Here is a 26,811-nt window from a genome sequence, read left to right as displayed (position 1 = left end):
TCTGCTTTCCATTCTGAAAGAGCTCTCAACCTTTGTTCATTAATCATGGGAAACAGTTGTGCAACATGCCTTGACATTAAGTTGAACATCTAAAATTAGTCCTGTAACAATCAGCAGTTGGGAACAAGGTTTTAGTAGTTTGTGGTATATGTTAAGTAGACATTGCAAGGTTGGAAGGAACTCCCTAGAAATAAGTAAGTGACTTGTGTTATGTGTGTGTGCATGTACCTGTGTGTATACACAATTGAAAGTCTCTTTTTATTAAGCAGATGGACAAATTACATCTGTTACCACAAATGCATTATAAGCATCTTTATGCACTATGCTGTTTAATCATTTTAGAAGAAAAATATATTTATTGAAAACCTGGTATGCTAGAATGGATTTTTCTGGATGTTTCTTTTGTGGTTTTCAGTTTTTAAAGGAATAATTGTATTACATATACTATATTTCAAGTGAATGAATTTTTTTTTTCTCTTCAGAGTTTATAGAAACCCATTCACAAAAATGACATCCTGGTTATATGAATGTCTTTGTGAAGCTGAACTAGCACAGTATTATCCTCATTTTACTGCCCTTGGCCTTCAGAAAATAGATGAATTAGCCAATGTTACAATGAAGGACTACTCCAAATTGGGAGTCCATGACATGAACGACCGCAAACGTCTCTTCCAACTTATCAAAATCATTAAGATTATGCAGGAAGAAGATAAAGCAGTCAGTAGCCCAGAGTATCCTCTACAGACAAGCAGTCTGTGCGTCAAGCCTCAGAAATCTAGATCTGGCCCTCGAAGGCAACTGCATTTTGATTCTCCTGCTGACAACAAAGACAGAACTACCAGCAGCAATCAGTTTGAACTGTGCAATTTATCACATTTATCTGCAAGTGAACAAAAGTCTAGTTACCTAAAAGTACTAGAGCATTTGCTACCAGATGATTCCCAGTACTGTACAAAAACAAGAATTCTGAATGCCACAGCTGCTGATTCCTACCTACAAGAAGAAACTAACACTTCACTCTTTTCATCAAATCACTTTTCTCCAATACAGGGAGATTGTGATAGTCCCGTTATACGAAGAGTCTCTCATGTTTCAGGGTATAACTATGGAATCCCTCATTCCTATATCAGGTAATAACTTATTTTTTTCTTTTTTAATTTTGGAGGGAGGGTAGCCTTAGGCAAGGGCAGGCTTCTCCATGACCAGAGGAGACCAACTATTCCATATTTACAGAAAACGATAGTGAACAGCTTCTGCGGTGATAATGGAAGTAACTTGATAGGGCAAAATTAATGAAGAATTTGGACTTTCCAGATGATATTGTTCATATGCATCAAGCAGCTGCTACTTACCAGGGTCTACTATTATTCCTATAGCAGACATATTTTTATTATTATAGTGCATGTAACATAATACATCTAATGCATCCATGAAGGTAAAATATCAGTAGTTAACTAGCCTCTGCAGTGAAAAAAAAATTACACAATCCACAGGATTTTTTTTAAGGCTATCAGATTCACTTCAGCCAGAAGGCATGAAGCTTAGTTAAAAACAGCTGTTTAATTCGACTAGTTGAATTAAATAGGTCTTTGGAGCAATTGATTTACCTGCACATATTGAAATATGGTCCTGATTTTGAGTGCTTTCTACAATTCCAGCCCTGGAAGGACAGATGATTTTGGTCATTTCAAAGAGTAAGACCCTTTTGATGGAGTTTAGAGTTTGGTTGTCAGAGTGACAGTGCTTTGAGTTAGGATTTGAAATAAGGTCCCTAAGAGGTGAAATATCAAGTAATCCCTAATACCAACCTTGGTATATGATAGAAAATACATTCTTTTAAAAATAATGTGTATTGTTTGTTTTGTTATTTTAAAAGTTATAGATGGTGAGTTGTGGAGAAATAAAATACATTCTTAAGCCACTTTTTTTAAAAAAAAATAAAGGCTATTATTCATACCTTAAAACAAAGTATTTACCTCTGGTCTTATATTGGCTAAGGTTTCAGAGGATTTCATAACCAACTAGTTCTTTTATTCTAAAAAAATAGAAGACCCAATTTTAAAGGTAAAAATGCCTTTAGTAATTTGAAATACATAAGTGAATTCGATAGTGTTTTTGGAAGAAAAAAAATTTTTTTTTTGGTTTGGTTTAGCAAAGCACAGAGCATATAGTACTGTTTTCTTCTTTCAGTTGTCAAAGGACTAGATTGTTCTATGATCATCAATGCCAGGATTGTTGCTGTCCTATTGGTGAGCTCAGTGGTGAAAGAACAAATAGTTTCTTGAATGTTAGTCTTTTACTGAAAAACACATAAAAATCTAAATTGGAATTATTTATAAATAGACTAAGATGTGACTTTGCATTATTTATTTAGATAGAATGGATATTTTAGTTTAAATATTGCTGTTTTATTTATTTGGCAAATATAAAGTACCACCTCTGCTTGCCCTGATCCTAGATATAAAGATAATTAGGATATCTGGAGACTCTCAGACTCATAGGGGGCAGGGTAAGCGGGAAGACAGGCAACCATATAGTGAGATAAGAGCTCTCACAGAGGTTTGTACGTGGCAAACCCAGAACGAAAGCTATTCAATTGAGCTTTCTCACTTTATATCATTATTATCATACTCTTCCCATTCCTTTTTATATTAGAGAAATAGAGGTAAGAAAGTACATTTTCCCCAATAATTCTCAATATTGTCTTCTCACCCAAACCCTAAGTAGGAGCCAGAGTTTCAGAACCCTGAGAAACTCCCTCACCAACTTAAGGCTTCCTATTAGTGAGTCATCCCTGTCCAAAGAGCATTCTCTTTGGACACCTCAAATCAGGTAAGTTCAAAATAAATTACTGGACTCAGAACTTAATGAAGTCTAAGGCGTTTAGATAACTGGCTGCCCTGACTTATTTAAGATCTTGAACAGACCTAACTCTAGATGTATTAACTCTGCATGTCAGATATATTTTATTTCTTCTAAGGAAGGTTGAGCAGTAAAACCAGAGCGTTTTAGAATACATTAAAACTTTTTTTCCCCCCTGGGGAATTCCTTGGCAGTCCAGTGGTTAGGACTCAGCGCTTTCACTGCTGGCCCGGGGTTCAGTCCCTGGTTGGGGAACTAAGATCTGCAAGCCATGCAGCATGGCCAAAAAAGAAAAAAAATTGTTCTTTTCTTATAAAAAAATCTAACATATGCAAAAGAAGAGAAAATAGAACAGTGAGCCCCCACATGCCCATCATTCACTTTCAATGATTGTCAAGATTTTGCCACACTTACTGTCAAAATGGTACATTTTTTTAGACGTCTACTCTACATTGGTTAAAAAAACAAAACATCCTTCAAAGGGCTTGAGTAGTCTTTTTTTTTAATTGGTGTATAATTGCTTTATAATGTTGTGTTAGTTTCTGCTGTACAATGAAGTGAATCAGCTATACGTATACCTGTATCCCCTCCCTCTTGGACCTTCCTCCCACCCCCACCCCCCATCCCACCCATCTAGGTCATCACAGAGCACTGAGCTGAGCTTCCTGTGCTTCACAGCATGTTCCTAACCCAAGGAATATTGCCTCAATATTCTGGGTGTTAAGGTTGATGAGTTCACTGAAGTCAGCCAGAGAAGAAATGTATCTGAACAGAAAGATGAATTAGTGGTGAATTAGCACCAGTGGTGAATTAGCACCAGTCATAAAGGGAAGAGGAAATATAGGATCGTGTTCTAACAAATAAATATATATCAGGGTAGGCAAAAAGAGGATGCAAGAAAACAAGACAAAGGGAGTACCAGAATATACCTGGGAGAAACAGGGGGAAAATACATTGAAACCTACCACCAAATTCAAGGTATTTAATAAACCCAGGTAGGATTAAAAAAAGAAATTAGATTGAATGGTCCAGAAAACAGTAAATGTACAATAATAACTGGATTGAAAGGAAGCAAGAAACCTGCTTTTGGGTGGGGTGGAGTAGAGAGGGAGATAGAAGTAATCAGGAGGATTTATAGCGAATAAAAGAACTCAGTGTCAACACTTCAGTATGTAACATATCGTGTGTATATGTGTGTGTGCGTGTATTACACCTAATATGTAACAAAATGTACTGATACTTTGACCTCTTAAGTAGTTTTATCGTATTATTAAAAATTAAAGCCCACTTATATATCAGCCAGAACACCTCAGAGAAAGAGAATCCTTGGAATGAGATGGAGAAAATCAGAGTTTGTGTTCGAAAACGCCCTCTGGGCATGAGGGAGGTACGTCGTGGAGAAATTAATATTATTACTGTAGAAGACAAAGAAACTCTACTTGTTCATGAGAAGAAAGAAGCAGTTGACCTCACACAATATATTCTGCAGGTATGATGCTTTCCTTCTATGTTTGGAACTAACATTATCAAGTGTCAATTTTCTGTTTTTTGTTTGAGTAGCAGTACAAATTCTAAAATCCAGTTCTGGGTTTGGGTGCTGGCATTCATTCCTGATGTGACATTGCATTAAATCATTGATAAACCTTAGCCTTCATTTTTAAAAAATATAGCGCAGTGGGGGATACAAAAACGTAACTCCTCCACTCTTGTGCAATAGAGTTGCATCATTCAGTCACTTAACATGCTTTATGTGAACTTAATTACATATATTCAGTCAGAAAAGAGCGAATGAGGGAATAAAAAGAGTTTAAATAATGAACTGGTGGTAAGCAGGGCCAGTCACTGAGCGTATGCACCAGAGCGACTATGAGATAGTCACACAGTCTCAGTTCTCTCCTGTCTCTCACAGTGTGAACTTCTCATTCTGCTGAGTGCGAGTCTGGAGTTTAATGATGGAGGGTATATTTTTGAGCAAAAAGACCCCAGATTGCCAGCCAACTGCTTATTTTGATTCTCACTTGTATTTGGGCCTAGGCTTAATTTGGTGGACATTGGGCTCCTGAACAGGCCACTTTGTACAAGGTAGATTGCAGTGAGTAAATATAACCCAGGGAAGTGATTTTACATCGAACATATAAGGGGTTAAATAAAACACTGTAGTTCAAACACATTAAAAAATGTTCACTCCCTGCCAGAATGATCATGATGAGTCCAAGGACAAAGGGTTTGATACTGAAAGGAATTTATTTCTAGCTGACAGGTACCCTTGCGATAATTCCTTCAGTCTCTATAAAAGCAGCAAACCCCACAGATCGAAGATACCATAATTTAGATACTCTTAAAATTATGAAGCAATTATGAATAATCTTAAACAGGGGATAATCCACCAGATGTTAAGATTTGGGAATTCAGAGTTTCTCTTATCTGAATCTGCCTCCCTGCATGTTCATATTATGTTCATTCTATTCTCTCTCTCGCTTCAAAACCCAGTGACTGGGAGTTCCTTGGTGGTCTAGTGGTTAGGATTTGGTGTTTTTCACTGCCGTGGCCTGGATTCATTCCCTGGTCAGGGAACTGAGATCCTGCAAGCCACGTGGTGCACAAAAACAAAACAAAACCCAGTGACAGGTAGAAAGAAAAAAAAAAAGTGGTGAGTAATCTGGTGTGCAAGCAATTCACCTTAGTCAGCTGAGATATTACTCTACTAGAATAAATCCTTTAACACTGATGCCAAATTGTTAATACTCTCCCCTCTTTAACACTTGCATTGTTCTTTTTTTTCTTTGCTTACCAAAATTGGCTTTCACAGTAACATTCAAAGCAATCTACTGTGTCTTTCTATGGGCACTAAATTACTAGGCCACTGTATAACCAGCCCAGTCACTTTAACAGCCTTATTGATTGCTGGTCAATGCACAGTCTATTAGGTCTGGGTGGGAGGTATTTATATTGAAGATGGTCCAGATGACCAATTAGTTGTAATACTATCCAGTTTCATGGCTACTTATAGCCATGGTAATAGCCCTATCCAATCACCATCTACCCAAGACTGCCTTAATGATGCTTCTGTCGCAGTAATTCCCTCAAGGAGGCATCATCTTATCTTTTGTATTTTTCCATTATCCCAAAACACAATAACCTTACTTCTTTGTCATTGCCATTGGTCAATACTTATTGAATACCCATACTTTCCTTAGCACTTTCTCTGCTGTTCGAACTTTGGACCTTCTCTCTCATAGGTCAAAGTCCTTACCTGTCAATGCTTATAATATACGTGTTGAGAGGCCTTTTTTCTCCCCCTTTTTCTTAAGTAGAAAGAAGAAAAGGGAGGTTCATAGCAAACATAGCAAATAAATATTGATACTAGATTCTTTGGGTTTTATCTTTAAACTTATTCAGGAATTCAAATAGGTTTATGTGTCCTTTAATTAAACATCTTACCCTTTCAAATCTTCTTTTGTTACTTATGTGATCATATACATATAGTGTGCTGTCCTACTTACCATTAAATTTTAGGATATCAACGTAATAAGTGAAAAAACAAGGAGACATATCTGTATGTGTTTCATTCCAATTTCTTAAAGAAAAAATATATATATAGAGAAAAAAAGATGGTACTGAAATATATCAAAGTCAATAGTGGCCATCTCTAGTGGTAGTAAGATTTACAGATAATTTGATTTTCTTATCTGTTGTTATCCATGTTTAAAATCTTTTTATGCAATCAGCAGTGTTACTCTTATAAAAAAAAAAGTAAGAACTTTTGAATAGGATAGATTTACCTATTTCAAAATCAAAACGGTATGCAATGAAGAGTGTCTCTAGTCCCATTTCCTCCTTGAAGACAACCAGTATTACTTAAGTCGTTTTTTCCAGAGATATTCTCTAAAGACACTAATAACTTTTTTAAAAACTTCTTTAAAAAATAAACTATGCAACTCTGATCATATCAAAGCTGAAGTGAGTTGGGTTTTTTTTGACCGCGCTGCACTGCTTGCAGGATCTCAATTCCCTGACCAGGGATTGAACCCAGGCCACGGCAGTGAAAGTCCAAATCCTAACCAGTAGGCCACCAGGGAACTGCCTAAAGTGAATGTTAATCCAACTTCATTGATAAAATATGATCAAATGAAAGCATATGTGATGCACATGAATTATAATAGTAATCTTGTATGTTTACATATCTTTCATGAAAGATTCATACAAAATTACTGGGAAAATCAGTACTTAAATCCTGTTGGAAGGAAAGATACTCATTCCTTTAGTCAATACATGCTTTCAAAGGTGTTTACTCAAGAGCACTTATAGAAAGAGAAGAATAGCCATATACTCACGAAATAAAAGAAAACCCCCCAAAAATGTATACCCACATTTACTTCCGTTCATTTTTTTATTTTCCTGAGAAATGCCAAAAGTGCTTTTGACTTCGTACTTAACTATAAAAACCTACAGTGATATTTGAGCAAAGAATGGATTTGTCTCCTTGCTTAAAGACCAGTTATGAGTTAGATATAAATCATGTCCATTAAAGTCAGATTTTAGAAATATTTTTTACTCTTTATTATTGCCATTTTCAAGCTTAATCAAAAGTATAATGAACCCCCATCTACCTATGATCGAGCTAAAACAGAAACATTTAACTGTTCTTAAAATCAATCATATTTTTCAGAGCACTAAATGTTCACAGATCTCTTTATCATGCTGCACAGATCCATTTTTTTCTCAATTCCTAACTTTTGGAGATTTTTTATTCTTTCTTTCTTTTTTTTGGTCATGCCGTGTGGCTTGCGGGATCTTAATTCCCTGACTGGGGATTGAGCCCGTGCCCCCTGCAGTAGAAGCGTGGAGTCCTAGCCACTGGACCTCCAGAAAATTCCCTGGAAATTTTTTCTAATTGATAAATTTGACTTTGTGGACCCAATTTCTTTTCAGATGACCTAACAAATTTCCATTCTAATGTAATGTAATGGTACATGAAACAGAATTGAATTTGGGGTACAGTGACCCACGACAAGTTGGATCAAGTCCACTTTTCCAGACTTGCCCATAAAATTTTTTCTTAACTGAATATTTAGAGCAGGCCCAGAAGGTAGCAGAAGATAGGGCCTCATCTCTCATTCATTATGTGTAGACTGCCATTATTATGCTACAATCACACTTGAAATTATTAGGATTTCTTACTCAGATATAGTTGGGCTGCCAACATAGTGATCCTCTAAATTATGGAAATTATTATGGCTGCTGAAGTAATGCTTTCCAGACCCAATTTAATGGGATTTCCTATCTCTTTCAGATTACCATGGTTTTTCATTTGGGAGTAATCTTGGACTCCTTTCTCTCCCCAGCTATCACAACCAGTCATTGCCAAATTTCTTATGCATCCATTTCCTTTTTATTTCCATTGTCATTGTCTAATTTAGACCCTTCTTAACCTCACCACTGAATTACTAGTGTTCCTGTTTCCAATCCAGTCGCAGTATTAAGCCAGATTAGTCTTCCAATAAAACGGCTCAGGTCATCCCTCTCCTTTGCACAGTTTTTTGTCTTTCCACTTTTACTGAATTAAATATAAGCATTCTACCCCTTCCCTTAAGGCTGGTGTCCCAAGACCCCTACAACATAGTCCTAACTCATTATTCTCACCTTCTGTTTCACTTTTCTACCTGCCAAGATCCTATATGTCAAACACATTGAATCCTCCCTGTCCCCTAAAGATTCTTTGTGCTTTCCTGCTTTGACTCTTTGCTCATGTTTCCCCTGTGCGCAGAATACCTTCCCTGCCTCAGTCCCTACCTCTTAAATTCCTCTTCTTCCCCCATGGCCCATTCTTAGTACAAGCTTTTTCAGAATGTCTTTCCCAATCAGAGAGATTATGTTTTTCTTTTGAATTCCACATGTGCTTTATCTCTCAAATTTTTTCTACCTTGTGGTCATTTGTATACTTGTCCGGATTAACATCTTTAGGTTGTGGAGTAGGGTAATGGTAGGGTAATGTCTGTTTCTTTGGGCCCCTTGAAGTGCCTACTGCAATATACATGCTACCAGCTGAGCAATAAATATTTATGGAATTATAAATTAAGCTATGTAACCTATGGAATAAAGATCTTCCTCTAGAATTCCCCCCAAATTTCAAATATGCTGGCTCTAGGTGGGCTATGAGGATAATTTCCATAGAATTCAGTTCCTCTCCTAGACCTAAGGAAGATTGGCTCACTGTTGGACTCTTTAATTTACTTCCCTTAAGAGAGAACAAAAATTGTGTGGTTTAGTTTTTACATTGTGAGAACATGTCTACAGAGATCTCAAGTAAAAGAAGGCCCTGTCATTTGACAGTTAATGATTGCTTATTATCTCTAAGTTTGTCATGGACAATTACTATTAGTTAAAAATGTATTTGCGCTGTTATCGTGTGTTAACTAGAATAGTGATGAAGAAAATCAAGAAAGTGTCTCTTTCTATAAAAACCAAATTTCTTTTTCAGCATGTTTTTTATTTTGATGAAGTCTTTGATGAGGCGTGCACCAATCAAGATGTATACATGAAAACTACTCACCCACTCATTCAGCATATTTTCAATGGGTATGATAGATATTATTTGCTCCTCCTGCCTTTTATTTTCTATTTTCCATAAATTTTATTTCTTTATAAATGTTACTTATGTTTTTCAGTTATTTTGAATTAAACATGAAATTGTGTTTTGACCTAATGAATTTAAATTAGACTCTTCTGGAAAATTCAGTGTCTCTATTTATAGGATTCACAAAGCATTTAGAAATATTCAGCAAAATTTCCATTTATACTGATGATATTGATTCTCTGTGCTTAGTGGAAAAATATAAGCTGTCAACAATATATATATATATATATATTTTTTTTAATTTATTTATTTTTTTGGTTGCACCGGGTCTTAGTTGCGGCAGGCAGCCTCCTTAGTTGCAGCTCACTGGCTCGCTAGTTGCAGCACATGGACTCCTTATTTGCGGCATGCGAACTCTTAGTTATGGCATGCACATGGCATCTAGTTTCCTGACCAGGGGTCATACCTGGGCCCCCTGCCTTGGGAGCACAGAGTTTTATGCACTGCACCACCAGGGAAGTCCCTGTCAACAATATTATTTTATCAAAGTCCTCAGAATAAGAAGGTGTAAGTGGTTGTAGTTAGTCTGAACTTTTGATAATAGGAATTATGTATTCTAGCTATAGTTTCATTTTAATTTTAAAATAATTATTCACACATAAACATTAAATGGGACAGAGTAGGTACTAGGGGCCTCTGTTGTATATTTAAAATGTAGTCGGGTACAGAATGTTGAACAGCCTGCTAGAGTAACTGATTTCAGAGTATTTTTACTTTTATTTTTTAAAATAACTTTTATAACTTAAAAAAGTTGAGGTATAATTTACATACATTAAGATGCACAGATCTTAAGAAGTACTCAGGTTTGATGAGTTTTGATAGTTGCACGTATCCAAGTAACCAATACCTGGAACAAGATATAGAACATTTCTATCGCCCCAGAAAGTTCTCTTGTGTCCCTTTTTAGTTAATCCTCCCACCTTCACCCCCAGGTCTTATATAACCACTGACTTGCTTTCTGTCACTATAGATTAGTTTTGCCTGTTCTAGAATGTCATAGAAACAGAATCATTACAATATATATCTTATGCCTGGCTCCTTTTGCATAGCATAATGATGGTTTTTTTAATAAATTTATTTTTATTTATTTTTGGCTGCATTGGGTCTTCATTGCTGCGCGCAGGCTTTCTCTAGTTGCAGCGAGTGAGGGCTACTCTTTGTTGCAGTGCACGGGCTTCTCATTGCAGTGGCTTCTCTTCTCTAGGGCTTCCCCTAGAGCATGGGCTCTAGGCTCACAGGATTCAGTAGTTGTGGCACACGGGCTTCAGTAGTTGTGGCACACGGGCTTAGTTGCTCCACGGCATGTGGGATCTTCCCAGACCAGGGCTCGAACCCGTGTCCCCTGCATTGGCAGGCGGATTCTTAACCACTGAACCACCAGGGAAGTCCCTAATTTTTTTTTTTAATTTTTATTTATTTTTGGCTGTGTTGGGTATTCATTGCTGCCCTCTGGCTTTCTTTAGTTGCAGCGGGAGAGGTCTACTCTTCGTTGTAGTGCATGGGCTTCTCATTGCAGTGGCTTCTCTTTTTGCAGCGCGTGGGCTCTAGGGCACACGGGCTTCAGTAGTTGTGGCTCGTGGGCTCTAAAGTTCAGGCTCAGTAGTTGTGGCGCACAGGCTTAGTTGCTCTATGGCATGTGGGATCTTCCTGGACCAGGGATCAAACCCATGTCCCCTGCATTGGCAGGCGGATTCTTAACCACTGCGCCACCAGGGAAATCCCTGTGTTGTCTTTATTGTTGTTGTGCAGAAGTTACTTTTTTTTTTCCATGAGCAGGTTAAACTGAAGTCTCTGGGGACTTCCCTGGTGGTCCAGTGGGTAAGACTCCACACTTGCAACAGCGGGAGCCTGGGTTCGATCCCTGCTCGGGGAACTAGATCCTGTACACATGCTGCAGCTAAGAGTTTGCATGCCACAACTAAGAGTTTGCATGCCGCAACTAAGAAGACCGCATGCCACAACTAAGAAGTCCACATGCTGCAACTAAGAAGTCTGCATGCCACAAGTAAAAGATCCCTCATGCCGCAACTAAGACCCAGTGCAGCCAAAATAAATTAATTAATTAAAATAAATTTTTTTAAAAAGTGAAATCTCTTTCAGGTTCAATTCCTATGCACCAAATTTAGGGAGTGCTTTTTTAGAGAGCAAGTTTCTAAAATAAGTTAGAATGTTAAGACACTAGTAAAAAGAGAATTGCAAGTTAGGTGAAATTATTAGGTTAGTTCTTGTAAAGTATAATAAGAGCTTTCTTCATCTGTTTGTTTTTTTTAAAGTTCATCACTAAAATGTTCAGAAGATAAGGTGGATATTATTCTTTATTATTCTCATTTTGCTAGCTCTTCTTCAGTGTGTTCAAATTTTCCTCTTGTAATTCTTTTCCTAACTGTGTCTGCCAGTGTATTCAAGTGCCCACACTGCTGAGAGCCATGGTTTAAAACACAAGGAGTAAACCGGTCTCTGCTTCTTAACAGCTTAAATCTGATTAACTCCCATCTCTTGATTCTCACACTTCCATGGTTACTTTGCTCTTGTCATATCATTCTTTCTTTGGTTTCTATCTGGCTTCATGTCCTTCTATGTATTCTTCCTTCTGCCCACCTCCAGCCTCCCTCCCCTGTGTCCATACATAGAATTTTTTTCTTGCTGCAAGTAGCTACTTTTATCATTAATCCATGTGATTCCTGTTCAATAGTCTGCAATAGCTACTGACTGCATAACGTTATGTTCACTCTCTACTTAGTACTACATAGTACTAGGGCTACATAGTACGTAGGACCTCACAGTACTCAGGTGATCTTGGCCTCATCTCCTCCTAAAACATACTTTGGCTGGCAGGTTGGCCTCCCAACTCTTCTGTCCATCTCTTATTTTGCATTTTTTCACACTCATACAGGTTGTGTGTACATGCACATATCCACATGCAAGAATAGTGACTCCCACTTAGAATCATAGGACATCAGGGCTAGAAGGGATCTTGGAAATCAAGTAGTCCAGTAACTTATCAATGAAAGTGAAAACTGAGGCCCTAAGATCTCTTTTCTGAGTCCTTCAAATATTTTACTTAAGTTGATTTTACCTCTGTCTAAACTTCCTTAGTATTCATATGAGTGGTCACTACCATCCTGTTTATCGTATGATCTTCTATTATTTATTGTATTTAATTCTCAATTCTTTCACCAAACTTATCTTTCAGGATTAACACAATTTTTTTTTTCCTCTAGGATCCTCTAAAGCACCTAACATGAGGTCTTTGTTTCCTTATTTTCTAGAGTTGTCTTATGGTCTTACCAGTTCCATAAAAAATTCCTAGTAAAAAAATCTCACGTACTGCTTTGAGAATTTTTTTCCTCCTCCCTTGTTTTTATGATGTAAAGCCCTCTTCTTCTTAAAGGGCTCTATATTTTCTAGCTGAATTTTGTCAAGGATTCTTTTTCCACCTGACTTTTGTCATTTAAAAATCTGTGTGTAGGGCTCCCCTGGTGGCGCAGTGGTTGAGAGTCCGCCTGCTGATGCAGGGGACACGGGTTCGTACCCCGGTCCGGGAGGATCCCACATGCTGCGGAGCCACTGAGCCTGTGCGTCCGGAGCCTGTGCTCCGCAATGGGAGAGGCCACAGCAGTGAGAAGCCCGCATACCACCAAAAAAAAAAAATCTGTGTGTAGATTAGCATTTCTCTTAATATTTAAAAGTAAATACAAATGATTCTTCCCCCAGAGGCAATGCCACTTGCTTCGCATATGGACAGACAGGAGCCGGAAAGACCTATACCATGATAGGAACTCATCAGAACCCAGGACTGTATGCTCTGGCTGCCAAAGATATCTTCAGACAACTAGAAGTGTCCCAGCCAAGAAGGCACTGTTTTGTGTGGATCAGCTTCTATGAAATCTACTGTGGACAGCTTTATGACCTCCTAAATAGAAGAAAAAGGTATTGGATATGAGTAGGAAACTGTAAATCTGTTCTTCATTGTTTTAAGCCAGAGTCCCACTGAATCATGGGATTTAATCAGAGGCTTTGGTACACTAATGCCCTTTTGTGAATTGAGAGTCTCCTGAATCAGATGCATATTTTTTTCAAACTGTCAGTTCAGCTAAAGAAGAATATAAATTAGCCTTCCATTAGTATTTTTTAAGTGATCAATATCCTAATGCTCATCAAAAAAACTATATCCCTTTTATTTTGGTCTGTGAAAAAGATTATAATTTCAGGAAGTCAGGAAAGCAACATATACTCAAATCCCTTCCTATTCTTTTGACCTATTGTTGCACTGGAAGAACTATAATGTTTCCCACTTCCTCTTGTTTTTCTTCTCAATAATCTTAGGGTAAACTTAATGATAGTTTTCTGATATCAGTAAAAAGAAAAGAAAATCTTTTCTTCACATTAACTCTTATAAGGCTTAACCTATTGCCCTTGCCACATAATACAATACTTTGGAAATGTATTCATTCAGTAACTGATTTTAAATCCCTATTGTATTTTTCTGGCATAACGTTTTGTTTAGGTTGAAACAGATGATTTTAACTGAGTAGGAGGCCACAAAGTTGTGGAGGTATCAACTGACTGGGAGAACAGGGAGGAGAGAGAGGGAACAGGGGAAGTGGAAGGATAAGAGGTTGTCAGGACAGAATTAACCAGACCTGAGACATGTTGGGAGCAGCCACACCAGGTGAAGAGGAGTGAGTTGAGGCTGAGCATGGTGGAAGTCTGGGGAAACCAAATCAGTGAAAGAAACTAGCCCCCAGCAAAGATACCTAAGCCCCTACAGAGCTGTCCAAAAGGTCGTGCAAGTTTCGTGTGCTCCAGGAAAGCACTGGAATGGGGAGTAGGGGTGGAGGAGCAGCTCTGGTTCGTGGAGAGCATTGATAGGGCGGCCCCCCGTCATAGAGGGGCACTAGAGTATTGAGTAGCATAACTGGAGAAGTCACTGGAGTGGGCTTAGGCAGGCCACCATCTTATGGACTATTTCAACAAAAGGGACCTTCAGTATGCCACAATTCAGAGAATGTACAGGTGTTGGGGGTTCAGACATGACACAATTGCCAGATAAAGAAGGGTGCTACTTTGGGGTTGCTTTGGGGAAGACTTGCTTTTCTTTTCTACTCTCTCTGTGTTGGTTTTGAAGCCTCAAGTTAGCTCCATCACAGCTTCTCTTTCAAGCCTCAATACCCTTATTAGGAGCCCTTTCCAGTCAGAATGGCCACTTCCTTTAAAGAACAGTTAGCATGAAAATAAAAGCCACTGTTGTGTGTGTGTGCACGCGTCTGTGTGTGCGCGCGCGTTTTGTTTCTTTGAAGGGACAGTCAGGATATCCAGCTGTTTTCGAGTGCAGTTCTTTAGTGAATGACCCCAATATACTGTCCTGTTATTTCTACATTCTTTAATTATAGCCAAGGGGATGGGAATATGCTAACTCCTGGGTTTAAAGCTTCTCTAGGGCTCACTAGGGAATACCCACACTTATTCTCCAAGTGTCTTGAGCTGTGGGATTTTTTTTTTTTATGTCTCTGGTTAATTGGCTAATATCTCTTTATTTCCTGCTTTTCTGAGACTTCTGAAATGTCCTGCTCCATTGATAATACTCTTTCTTGTTTGCCTAGAGCTGTTATGACTTATCTTGTTGTTTTTAAAATAAAATATATTTTCTATAAGAGGGGCTTTGTCAAAGGTAGATAGAAGTATATGTGCTCAGTCTACCTCTTAAACTAGAAACCAAGGTTTAAAGATCTTAAAATTAACTCTTTAAAGTAGAAGATAAGTTGTCTTTATCTTTGCATAAAAAGTGATAAAAATATACTTCTTTCTTCTATGATTTAAAAATACAGTAGTGCATTTTAGGCTATTCATTAGGAACTTTTCTGGGGCCTGGGAAGTATGTTCAGGAGTGATGTGAAGGCTCTGAAAGCTAGATCTTTCTTTTATTCCAGAAGCCTAACTGTTCCAATAGAGTTGTCTTCTGAGAGATTAAGGGCATTGGTGAGGCTGTTTTCCTATCCTTCTGTAAAAATTTGGAAACTTGGGGTAAGGTTTAGATGGAGAAAAAAATTTTTTGAGAAAATCTTTTTTTGGCTGTGAAGTGAAACTCCATTATTTTATTTTACTTTATTTTATTTTATTTGGCAGTCAGTATCTTATTAAGGGAGAAAATAATCTTAGAGTCTTTGATAGATTCAATACATGCCCCTTGGTGGATCTGGTTCAGTGATGATGGTAGACCGTAACCATTCATTTTGTTACACGCAGGCCTGAGACTTTCAGGTGCAACACCAGCTCTTCCTTGCTTCCTTAGAAAATGTATCAGGACTCCTTATGTTGCAAGTATTTAGTAAAATAAGACCCCACTCTTACTGGCTTATGCATTTAGGGAAGCCATTGGCTCATATAACTAGAAAGCCTAGAGGACAGTCAAACCTTAGGGTCTTTATACTCTAGCAGTTCAGTGATGTTATAGAGACCCGGTTTCTTTGTATCTCTCTGCACTACCTTCCATTGTATTAGCATCATTCCAAAACTGTCTCTTTTGTGGATGTAGAATGGCTGCCACTGCTTTCACTTCTAGAGAGAAAAAGAGAGCACCTAACAACCAGAGACTAGGACTTTATTTTGATGGGACCAGCGAAGTTCCCATATCCACTCCTGAACCAGTCACTGTAGCCAGAAATACACCATCCATTGATTGGCATAGGTCTGGCTTAAATGCTCATTCTATTCATTGTAGCCAAAGATGCTGATTTGTTTAAAACAATCAAAGACTGCCTCTGAAGCCTGGGGCTGGGATCAGGAGGTGTGGGGGGTGGTGAGGAGAATGCATATCGATCCCACACAAACAGCAAAACTGCTCCTTAATGGGGAGTGGTGGGTTGGGTTCTGGGGAGTCTGTTACTGAAGCTCTGCCAAACCAACCATGTTCTTGCATCCACAGGCTCTTCGCAAGAGAAGATAGCAAGCATGTGGTACAGATAGTGGGACTGCGAGAACTTCAGGTGGATAGTGTGGAGCTTCTCTTAGAGGTAATTCTTCCTCCTTTACTACCCCACTGTAGCAGCCTAAGTACCAGGGAAGACTTCATTTTGCTATCTCCTAAATATAATGGACTCAGGTTTAGGCAAAGGGCGATGACAAACATACCATTTCACACTTATAAAATATGAATCCTCCTCTGAGAGGTTGGCTCCTTTCTCTACAAGGTTGTTGTCTCAGTGCCTTGATAGTGGGAAGTAAGGCATGTGGGAGAGCCTAATGCATGAGAGGATACTTTTGAGCCAGTTTCAAAAGCTGCTAATGTGTATTTTTATGGTAGTAGGCTCTGGTAAAGGCTGCTGGAGAGAAATATTCTATTTTCAATAAAAATTTTAATGGGTAATACCTTCACATGGATTCAAAATTCAGAAAGTACAATGAAAATATTCCTTCCATTCCCTTTTCCTGAGGCAACTAATATATTTTTTAGTTTTTTGTGTATCATTCCAAAGGTATTTTAAAATCTGCTTTTTTCACCCTTTTAAAATATGTAATTTAGTGATTTTTTTTTAGTATTTTCAGAAAGTTGTACAGCTATCACCACTATCAAATTCCAGAATATTTTCATCACACCAAAATGAAACCCTGTACCATTAACAGTTACTCTTTATTTCCCCTGTGCCTGGTGCCTGACAACCACTAATTTCTATCTCTTTGGATTTACCTATTCTGGCCATATCATATAAATGTAATCACACAATATGCAACATTTTGTCTCTGCATTCTTTCACTTAGCATAATGTTTTCAAGGTTCATCCATGTTGTTGAATGTATCAGTATTTCATTCCTTTTTATGGCGGAATAATATTCTGTTGTATGTATATACCATATTTTATTCATCAGTTGATGAGCATGTGGGTTGTTTCAACCTTTTGGCTATTATGAATAATGCTGCTATGAACATTCAGGTACAGGTTTTTGTATGGACGTACGTTTTCAGTTTTCTTGAGTATATGCCTAGGAGTGGAATTGCTGAGTCACTTTTTGGGGAACTGCCAAACTGTTTTCTAAAGTGGCTGCACCATTTTATATTCCCACCAGCAATGTATGAAGATGGGTATTATTTTAAAAGCTCCCAAGGTTATTGTAACATGCAGCCATCATAGTCACGCTAGTACATCCAACAAGCCTGGCTAGAGTCAAAGGGAGAGGGCTCGAAGGACAGGCTGGGTACTTGACAATACCCACCTTTAGAACAGCTTCACAATACATCCCTCCAGGGACTTGGGTGTGTGAAATGGTGAGGTGGCCCACCATTAATACGTGTCTTTTTCTAACAGTTTCTTTTTTTTTTGCGGTACGCGGGCCTCTCACTGCTGTGGCCTCTCCCGTTGCGGAGCACAGGCTCCGGATGTGCAGGCCCAGCGGCCATGGCTCACGGGCCCAGCCGCTCCTCGGCATGTGGGATCTTCCCGGACCGGGGCACGAGCCCATGTCCCCTGCATCGGCAGGCAGACTCTCAACCACTGCGCCGCCAGGGAAGCCCTCTAACAGTTTCTTTTTCTTGGGACAAATAGGTAACTTTTGTTTAAGGGCTGGAACCTTGTATTTATGTGATTATCAGATTCCTGAATCCTGGTATCTAAAATCCAAGGATGGCACCTTAGTGTGGCTGTTCTAGGCAGGCACCTAAGAGCCCCTTTCTAGTGACTGCAAAGGCAGGCACAGAACAGAGGTGTGTGGGACATGTTGAAGGGTTCTTCCGAGGCTGTTGACCATTCTTAACCTGTCCAGAGCTCCCTCCACTGCAGAGTCCTGAGGAAATTGTTTCTTACACACCTATTCCCTGTGGTCCTCTTGCCGCTACCTCCCCTAGTCGTTCCTTCATTTGGCTGGGAGTTTCAGGAGAGTTGGTCCTCATGATGCTGTTGTCCTTGGAAATTAGACCAATTGAATGGGAAATGATCAAACACTAAAAAGAAGTCCCTTTTCCTTGGCTATGGGTCATAACTATGTTAGTGGGCAATCTGGTGTCAAATCACTCTCACCCTGGAAGAGTTTATGGCACTGCTCTATCCTAAGGTGTGTTTTCTAAGACAAGCAGAAGTTTCTTGTTAGTGGACATATTATTGCCATTGATACCCTCAGTCTGTAATACATACGAGGTTGTACAAGAAGGAAGCCAGCTGAGATCAAGGTGGAAAGTTGATATAAATTATGGATATCTGACATGGTTACCCTCATAAACATTTACTGACTTGAAACAACAGCACTTGCCAACTCAGGTGTCACACTTTCACTCTCTCTCAGGTGTCACCATTCACGCTCACTCAGGTATCACCTATGTGTTTGCTCAAGTGTCACCCTCAGGTGTCATCTTCATGTATGTCACCATCGCAGATCACCCTCAGGCTCGCTCAGGCATGGCTACTTGTTACCTGCCTGCACAACTGGCAGCTTCATTTTTCACACAGGATTGTCCTTCCTCCAAGAAGTTTCTCCTTCCAGGTGTATTTTATTACCCGGTCTTACCAATGCAGGGACCAGGACTTCCCTGCCTTTACAGAGGACTTGCTGATGCAACCAGATTTGGAATCAAGGTTTTGCTTGTCAGGCAAATAAATGATGGACATTTTTTCCCTTGTAGAGTTTTTTGGGCTTTTAAGTCATTCCTACAGACAGTTCATGTACTTATAGGTATCCATTCATGAACTTCTAATAAATCTGCTTCGTGTTTTAACACTGCCTTGGCTGTAGTTGGTAGCAGAGGCCCACAGAGTAAGAGCTTCCCCTAGATAAGCCTCAGTTGTATGCCGGTGATAGAGACTTAGTCTATACACAGTGCCTACCCTGCTGAAGTGCTCATAGCCTGTCTTTGGTATTTGTGCAGGAAGCTTCGTGATTAAAGTCTGGATGGAGCTGGGTCCCAGTGCCGTGTGTCCTTGAGCACATCCTTTACCTTTCTGAGCCCGAAATATGTGGATGTTAGCAGACGATTGGGTTGTGTGACAGAGAAGGAAATGAGATAATATACATATAATGCTTACTGTGATGCTAGTTAAATTTGTCATGTCTATTATTCTTATTAATAAGTCCCTGGGGCTTCCCTGGTGGCGCAGTGGTTGGGAGTCCACCTGCCGATGCGGGGGACACGGGTTCGTGCCCCGGTCCAGGGAGATTCCACATGCCGCGGAGTGGCTAGGCCCATGCGCCATGGCCGCTGAGCCTGCGCGTCCGGAGCCTGTGCTCCGCAACGGGAGAGGCCACAACAGTGAGAGGCCTGCGTACCCCCCCCAAAAAAAAGTCCCTGAATATTTCCCAGTGCCACAGAATTCCATAGTTGTCTCTACTTTCTATTGTAGCAGGTCCCCATTTTACTACTCACATAACATGATTTGTCTAAAGCAGCGGTCCCCAACCTTTTTGGCACCAGGGACCGCTTTCATGGAAGACAGTTTTTCCATGGATGGGTGGGATGGGGGGTGGGGGGAGGATGGTTCAGGTGATAATGCGTAATGTGAGTGATGGGGAGCGGCAGATGAAGCTTCGCTTCCTGCTGTGCAGATCCTAGTTCCCTGACCAAGGATCAAAGCCATGCTCCCTGCACTGGAAGCACGGAGTCTTAATCACTGGACCACCAGGGAAGTCCCTACATTTTTTAAAAGAAATAGTTTAAGTTTTGGAAGTTTACACAAAGATGTTAGTTCTTGGGACTTCCCATGTGGCACAGTAGTTAAGAATCCGCCTGCCAATGCAGGGGACACGGGTTCGATCCCTGGTCCAGGAAGATCCCACAGGCTCCGGAGCAATTAAGCCCGTGTGCCACAACTACCGAGCCTGCGCTCTAGAGCCCGTGAACCAGAACTACTGAAGCCTGCGCGCCTAGAGCCCGTGCTCCACAACAAGAGAAGCCACCGCAGTGAGAAGCCTGCGCACCGCAACAAACGTAGCCCCTGCTCACCGCAAGTAGAGAAAGCCCGTGCCCAGCAACGAAGACCCAATGCAGCCAAAAATAAATAAATACATTAAAAAAAGAAAAATATGTTAGTTCTTTAGTATATTTTCTTTTTTTAAAAAATTTATTTATTTATTATTTTTGGCTGTGTTAGGTCTTCGTTTCTGTGCGAGGGCTTTCTCTAGTTGCGGCGAGCGGGGGCCACTCTTCATCGCGGTGCGCGGGCCTCTCACTATTCGCGGCCTCTTTTGTTGTGGAGCACAGGCTCCAGACGCGCAGGCTCAGTAGTTGTGGCTCACGGGCCTAGTTGCTCCGCAGCATGTGGGATCTTCCCAGACCAGGGTTCGAACCCGTGTCCCCTGCCTTGGCAGGCAAGTTCTCAACCACTGCGCCACCAGGGAAGCCCAGTATATTTTCTTTAATTAATATTTATTGAGAACATATAATGTGCCAGTCGTAGTACTAAGTGCTTTACATACTACGTATTATCTCTTTTAGTCCTCAAAAGTAACCTATGAAATTACCATTTTATAGATAAGAAACTGAGGCCCTGAAAAGTTAAGTGATTTGTAAAAGTTCTCACAATGCAAAAGTTTAAACAACTGTATTGTCAGAGCTGGCATGTAAACCCAGACAGTCTAACTTCAGATTTCACTCTTAACTGCTACACTTGAGTTGTATATCATTTACAAAAGTCTATCTAATGATCTTCACAGACTGCCTCATTTTTACTCCTCAGAGCTCAGCTGCTTTATACCACAGTTTCTGAAAAACATGGTGGTTGCAGACTGTTACTGAAGCTGAGGAAACTGGACCATAGACCAAAAATTCCTTCATGTTTTCTCTAAAAGGCATTTAGTCAGGAAAAGTCACCTCAACATGTTAGATTTTCTGAGATGCACTCACAGGTATCTAGTACATCATGGCACAATGAAAAGCCAAGTATAAAACTCTATAATAGAACCTCAGAAGACAGTCTTTCTTGACTCCCCTGGGGATGAACCACAAGGTCACCCCTTGAGCTTCCTGTTAGTATCCACAGTTCCTGACTAGGTATGGCCTTAAGGCCTCTCTGAGCTCTCATCATATTCCAGCAGAAGTAGCATCATTGATTACACGTGGCAGAGGGTACCTGGCTTCTATCCCTAGCCTGACCATATTCTGCCTGTGTGACCTTGGATAAGCCACTTAACTTCTCTGTGATTGTTCCTTTATCCATCAAGCATATTGCTTACACAATTCACAAATGTAGGCATTTAAAAGATCTCCCCTGTCTCTTCATGGGTTTTGTAAAAGACATATATATATATCAAAAGAGCTCTGAGACCCCTAAAACCCTGGGAGGAAATGCACCAGAATCTTGTTAACTCTGGGGTTATGGAAGGTATATATTTTCTTCTTTATATTTTTCCTGTATTTTCTAAGTTTTCCCCAGTAAGCATGTCTTTCTTTTCTAATGAAAAAGAAGTTTGATAAAAAAAGACTAATACAAATCTAAAATAATCCCTCATCATTGCATTGTAATCTATGAAAATATGAAATCAGAGTGATAGAGAAAGGCCAGGATGAGGAAGTGCATTTAAACTAGATAGTTCATGGGAATTCTCTGGCGGTCCAGTGATTAGGACTTTGTGCTTTCACTGCAGTGGCCCCGATTTCAATCCCTAGCTGGGGAACTAGGCAAGCCTTGCAGCGAGGCATGGATGGATGGGTGGTTAGATAGATAGATAGATAGATAGATAGATAGATAGATAGATAGCCAGACAAACTAGATGGTTCAGTCATAGATTTGGCCTTAAGTGACCTAGCCAGCATCCAGGTTTAGTTATCAGTGCTTTTTTTTTGGGGGGGGGCAGTTGCCCCACCCAGTATAAGGGATTACTGCTCTAATTCTTCTGATTTCTGATTAGCAGCAACATGCTATCCATGCAGTTGATAATCCAGTTTTGTAAATTAACAATTTCTGCTCTTTACAAAAGGATTCATCAGATAGTCCCTTTAAACTTTAAGCAAGCTATATACAAAATGAGTGCATTTAAAATTTGATTCTAAATTTGATTCTAAAATACAATTCTGAATCTCACTGATAATCTTTAGAGACATAACTATTGCTTAGGCCATGGAGGAATTTATTATTAGTTAATTTTTTAAAAGTACCTACCCCTGTTTGTTAAGATATTTTATGGACTATTGTTGAAGGTTTGACTCTGTCAACTTTTGGACTCTTTAATCTGGAAACTGTAGCTATGTTCAATATGATAAAAATTAAACTTCTGAGAGATTGAGAAAAAAATTAAATAGGACTTTCTTAGTCTAATTCACTGCAAAATAGATGAATTTGTCCTAAGTGCCCCACAGTGTAGTAGAAGCTACATGGGCTTTGGAATCAGACATACTAGATGTGGAATTTGGTTCTGCCACAAAACAGCTGTTTGTGAGCAAATCAACCTTTGAATTTATTCCTCAGCTGTAAATTGGGCATAATAATCATACTCACCTCACCTTAGGCTACTGTGAGGATCCTGTCAAATATTTTTAAAGTTCTTCACCTTTTTGATTCTCAATAATCAACACTCCCCCCAAACCAGGGCAGGATATATATATATTTTTTTACATCTTTATTGGAGTATAATTGCTTTACAATGGTGTGTTAGTTTCTGCTTTATAACAAAGTGAATCAGTTATACATATACATATGTTCCCATATCTCTTCCCTCTTGCGTCTCCCTTCCTCCCACCCTCCCTAGGATATTCTTATATGGCTGTGTTTTCAGTGGCTTGAGGCCATTCCTGAGGCTTCACCTCTTCTCCCCCATTCCTTTGTGGCCAGAGGGACCCGAGTTAGCCTTTACTCCCATTTGGAGGGGCAGTGGTCTCAAGGGAAATCATGGGCTCATGGCAATTGTGATAACTCATCACTTCCATGTTCCCACACATCAGTCCTGGTCTCCTTTATGACTGCATCGTGGTGGAAGAGGTGGATGTGATCATTCATTCTGTGATGCACATTTCTGTCCTTTGCTTCGGTTACTACAACAGATGGGTATGATGGGACCTTACTTTGGAGCCAAGTTATGCCCTGGGGATTTTAGTCAGGATAAATCCATCAAAGATATTAAAAAGAGTGTATGAGATCAAGAAGTAAATTAGCTCTTGAGCTATTGAATGTTCTCCCCCAAGATTAGTATTCCACATTGTTTTCATTGCTCTTGGGTACTTATTCTATATGATTTAGAGTTTAGGCAACTTTCCTCATAGAGGGAAAAGACTGCAGTCTACTGACAAAGCTATATGTCTGGTCTCTACTGCTCTCAGCCGACTCTTAGGAGCCAGAGGGCTTTGTTTACTCCTTGCAGAAGTCACCCTGTGGATTTTATTTTCAGGTGATCTTGAAGGGCAGCAAGGAGCGCAGCACTGGGGCCACTGGAGTTAATGCAGACTCCTCCCGCTCTCATGCTATCATCCAAATTCAGATCAAAGATTCAGCCAAGAGGACATTTGGCAGGTGAGCTGGAAATACACAGGGAATCGCATTGTGTGCCTTTCCCTAATGTGACTTTGAAATATGTGTTGTCAACAACAGGACATCCTGCCACTGTGGAGTTCTTTATTTATATCTTACAGGGATACACAGTAGAGTTATCAACTCTGAAATAAATCATTGTACTAAAGTGCCATCAGTTGATTAACCATGAAGTAATGACCTATTGTTGGTCAACCCTAAGTTATTAAAAGGGACATTGATTGCTTCTAATGTGAAAAACAGTATCAGCAGAGGAATAGTAGGAAATGCATCTCAGAGAACTTACAGGCAAAAAAAAAGAAAAAAGAAAGAAAGAAAATTAATCCATCCTTCCTGAAAGAAGCCATAAGACAACTGGGTACATTCATTGCCTTTCTGGTGCTATCTTAGCAAACTCTGCCACAGTGATGGATGAACCTATCTCACCTCTGAGTAATGAGTCTGTCTTTTTTTTTTTACGGGGAGGGGGGGTTTGCTGGAAAGCAGCCCACGGAAGTTTCTATTTAATTATCTAAGTGGTCACCTAAGTGATTTGCATTGTGGTCATTTAGCCTTATGGGAAGAATGTTTAATTAATTTCAGTCATACTTTCTCACAAATGATTAAAACCAACAGAAGGATCTAAGTGAACAGTGCCAGCAGTAACTGACAGATTAGAATCTTGCAATACTTTTGGAAAGCTGACAGTAATATCTTTTACTTTCCTGAGGATGGGTCAGTGCTGATTTCTTGCTGGGTTCACAAAATGCTGGCTGATGTAAAAATAAACCAAAGCCCCAAAGAAGTCATCCCTGCTGTGTCTTTTCTCTAGGATCTCTTTTATTGACTTGGCTGGCAGTGAAAGAGCAGCAGATGCCAGAGACTCAGATAGACAGACAAAGATGGAAGGTGCGGAAATAAACCAGAGTCTTCTGGCTGTAAGTTGTTCAAAACCTTTAATCTAAAAATCATTCTTGAGAGATTTTGCCCCTCTTTACATGCAGACAAAGTAGGTGAGGGTGGGGTGGAATAAGGCAGTGGAATTCCAAGGTTGGAGACGGAGACGAAGGGTGCCCAATCAGATTCTTGGCAGTTCTCGACAACTCTTCTTTCTCTCCCTGCCTTCTCTTCCTCTGGTCAATCCCTGACAATTAGGAACAGAGAAGTATTTCTGCAGTTGCTTGAATGGTTAACTTAGGTACACTTTCTCCCTCTCATCAAGTCTTAAAATTATTTTTTCAAACATATAATAGTAGAATAAATAGTATAATGATCTCCCAAATACTTGTCTCCCAGCTTCAACATGTGAAAAATCTAACCAACCCTTTCCTTCTCCTGGTTGGATTATTTTAAAACAAATCCTGTCATCATGTCATTTCTTCCACAAATATTTAATGATGTATTTCAGAGATAAGGACTCTTATCTTGTAATATAACATAATACCATTGCACACCTAAAGAAATAATTATTTAATGATACCTGTTATCCAGTAAGTGTTATAATTTTACCAGTTGTCCCATAAATGTCATTTTACAGTTGATTTATTCAAATCAAGATACAAACAAGATCCTCGGATTGCTTTTGGTTGATATTCCTCTTTCATGCCATATCAGTTCTTCCCCCTCTCTCTCTTTTTTTAATATTAATGTATTTGTTGAAGAAAACTCAGTCACTTGACATATGAGATTTCCTACATTCTGGATTAGGCTATCTGCATTCCATGTTGATGTTTAACATGGTACTCTATCCTCTATTTTCTATAAAGTGGTTAAGATTTATATTTGTGCTGTCCAAAATGGGAGCCACTAAGCCACATGTGGCTATTGGGTACCTGAAATGTGGCTAGTCTGAATTGAGATGTGCTCTAAGTGTAAATTACACGTTGAAGCATGTAAGATATCATTAATATTTTTTCATACTGATTACATGCCAAAATATTATTGGATGTGTCAGATTAACTAAAATATATAATTAAGATTATATATTTAATATAATATACAATTAAGATTATATGTTTAATATATAATTTCATCTGGTTTTATTTCTTTTTATTTTTTTCTCTCTTTTTTTTTTATTGGGGTATAGTTGTCTTACAATGTTGTGTTAGTTGCTACTGTACAGCGAAATTAAGTAGAGTTCCCTGTGCTATACAGCAGGTTCTTATTCTCTATTTTATACATACTAGTTTTATTTCTTTTTAATATGGTTATATTTCTTTTTAATATGGCTATTATAATAAAATTACATATATGGTTTGTATTTGTGGCTCACAGATTTTGATTGGGAAAATGCTGATCTAGAGCCTTGATCAGATTTAAGTTCTGTTTTTTTGGCAAGAATAATTCATGAGTAGTTCTTACACTTTCTATAGGAACACATCAGGAGGTACAGAATGTCTGATTATCTCTTTTTGTGATTTTGAAGTGTTATCACTCTAATTCCTCCATTACTATTTCCCATCAACCTTTTTCACCTTATGGTTTTAGCAGCTGTCAATGAGCATTATTACCTTTATCCATTGCTTCATTAGGGATTCCAAAATGGTGATATTCTAATTCTAATATTCCTTCTGTATTTATTTATTAACTGGAAAGAACTTTCCCCCAACTATCTGATTATCCTGAAATATAATTCATACAACAGAGGCAAGATAAATGCTTGATATTTTGCCTTCACTCACCAGTTTTCAGAATGAGTTGATGTCCTGGTAACCTAAACATGACCATGAGTTTGTTGTTGTTGTTTATTTTTTTGTTTGTTTTCATATTATTATAAACATTGTCATCTTTTTTTCTTCTTCTTCTTAAATTACACATTTTTGGCCAGTGGGAGTCTTTGCAAATATGTTCCTACTAGTCTCTGGCTTTCTGGTATGACAAGATGTTGTAGGC

General features: G+C 39.1%; 1 protein-coding gene across 1 annotated transcript in view; it reads left to right on the top strand.

The window, feature by feature from the left end:
• The first annotated feature begins 507 nt into the window (after window positions 1–507).
• KIF24 (kinesin family member 24) overlaps window positions 508–26,811 on the top strand; it is a 40,806-nt gene continuing 14,502 nt past the window's right edge. The window contains exons 1-7 of the mRNA XM_060155254.1: window positions 508–1,130; window positions 4,162–4,351; window positions 9,344–9,441; window positions 13,214–13,429; window positions 16,425–16,512; window positions 23,801–23,922; window positions 24,752–24,857. Of these exons, the coding sequence (XP_060011237.1) occupies window positions 508–1,130; window positions 4,162–4,351; window positions 9,344–9,441; window positions 13,214–13,429; window positions 16,425–16,512; window positions 23,801–23,922; window positions 24,752–24,857 (1,443 nt within the window). The remainder of the gene's footprint in view (window positions 1,131–4,161; window positions 4,352–9,343; window positions 9,442–13,213; window positions 13,430–16,424; window positions 16,513–23,800; window positions 23,923–24,751; window positions 24,858–26,811) is intronic.

The sequence above is a fragment of the Lagenorhynchus albirostris genome, chromosome 7 (assembly GCF_949774975.1).
Source record: "Lagenorhynchus albirostris chromosome 7, mLagAlb1.1, whole genome shotgun sequence".
Taxonomy (NCBI): domain Eukaryota; kingdom Metazoa; phylum Chordata; class Mammalia; order Artiodactyla; family Delphinidae; genus Lagenorhynchus; species Lagenorhynchus albirostris.
This window is presented reverse-complemented; position numbering and strand designations above follow the sequence as displayed.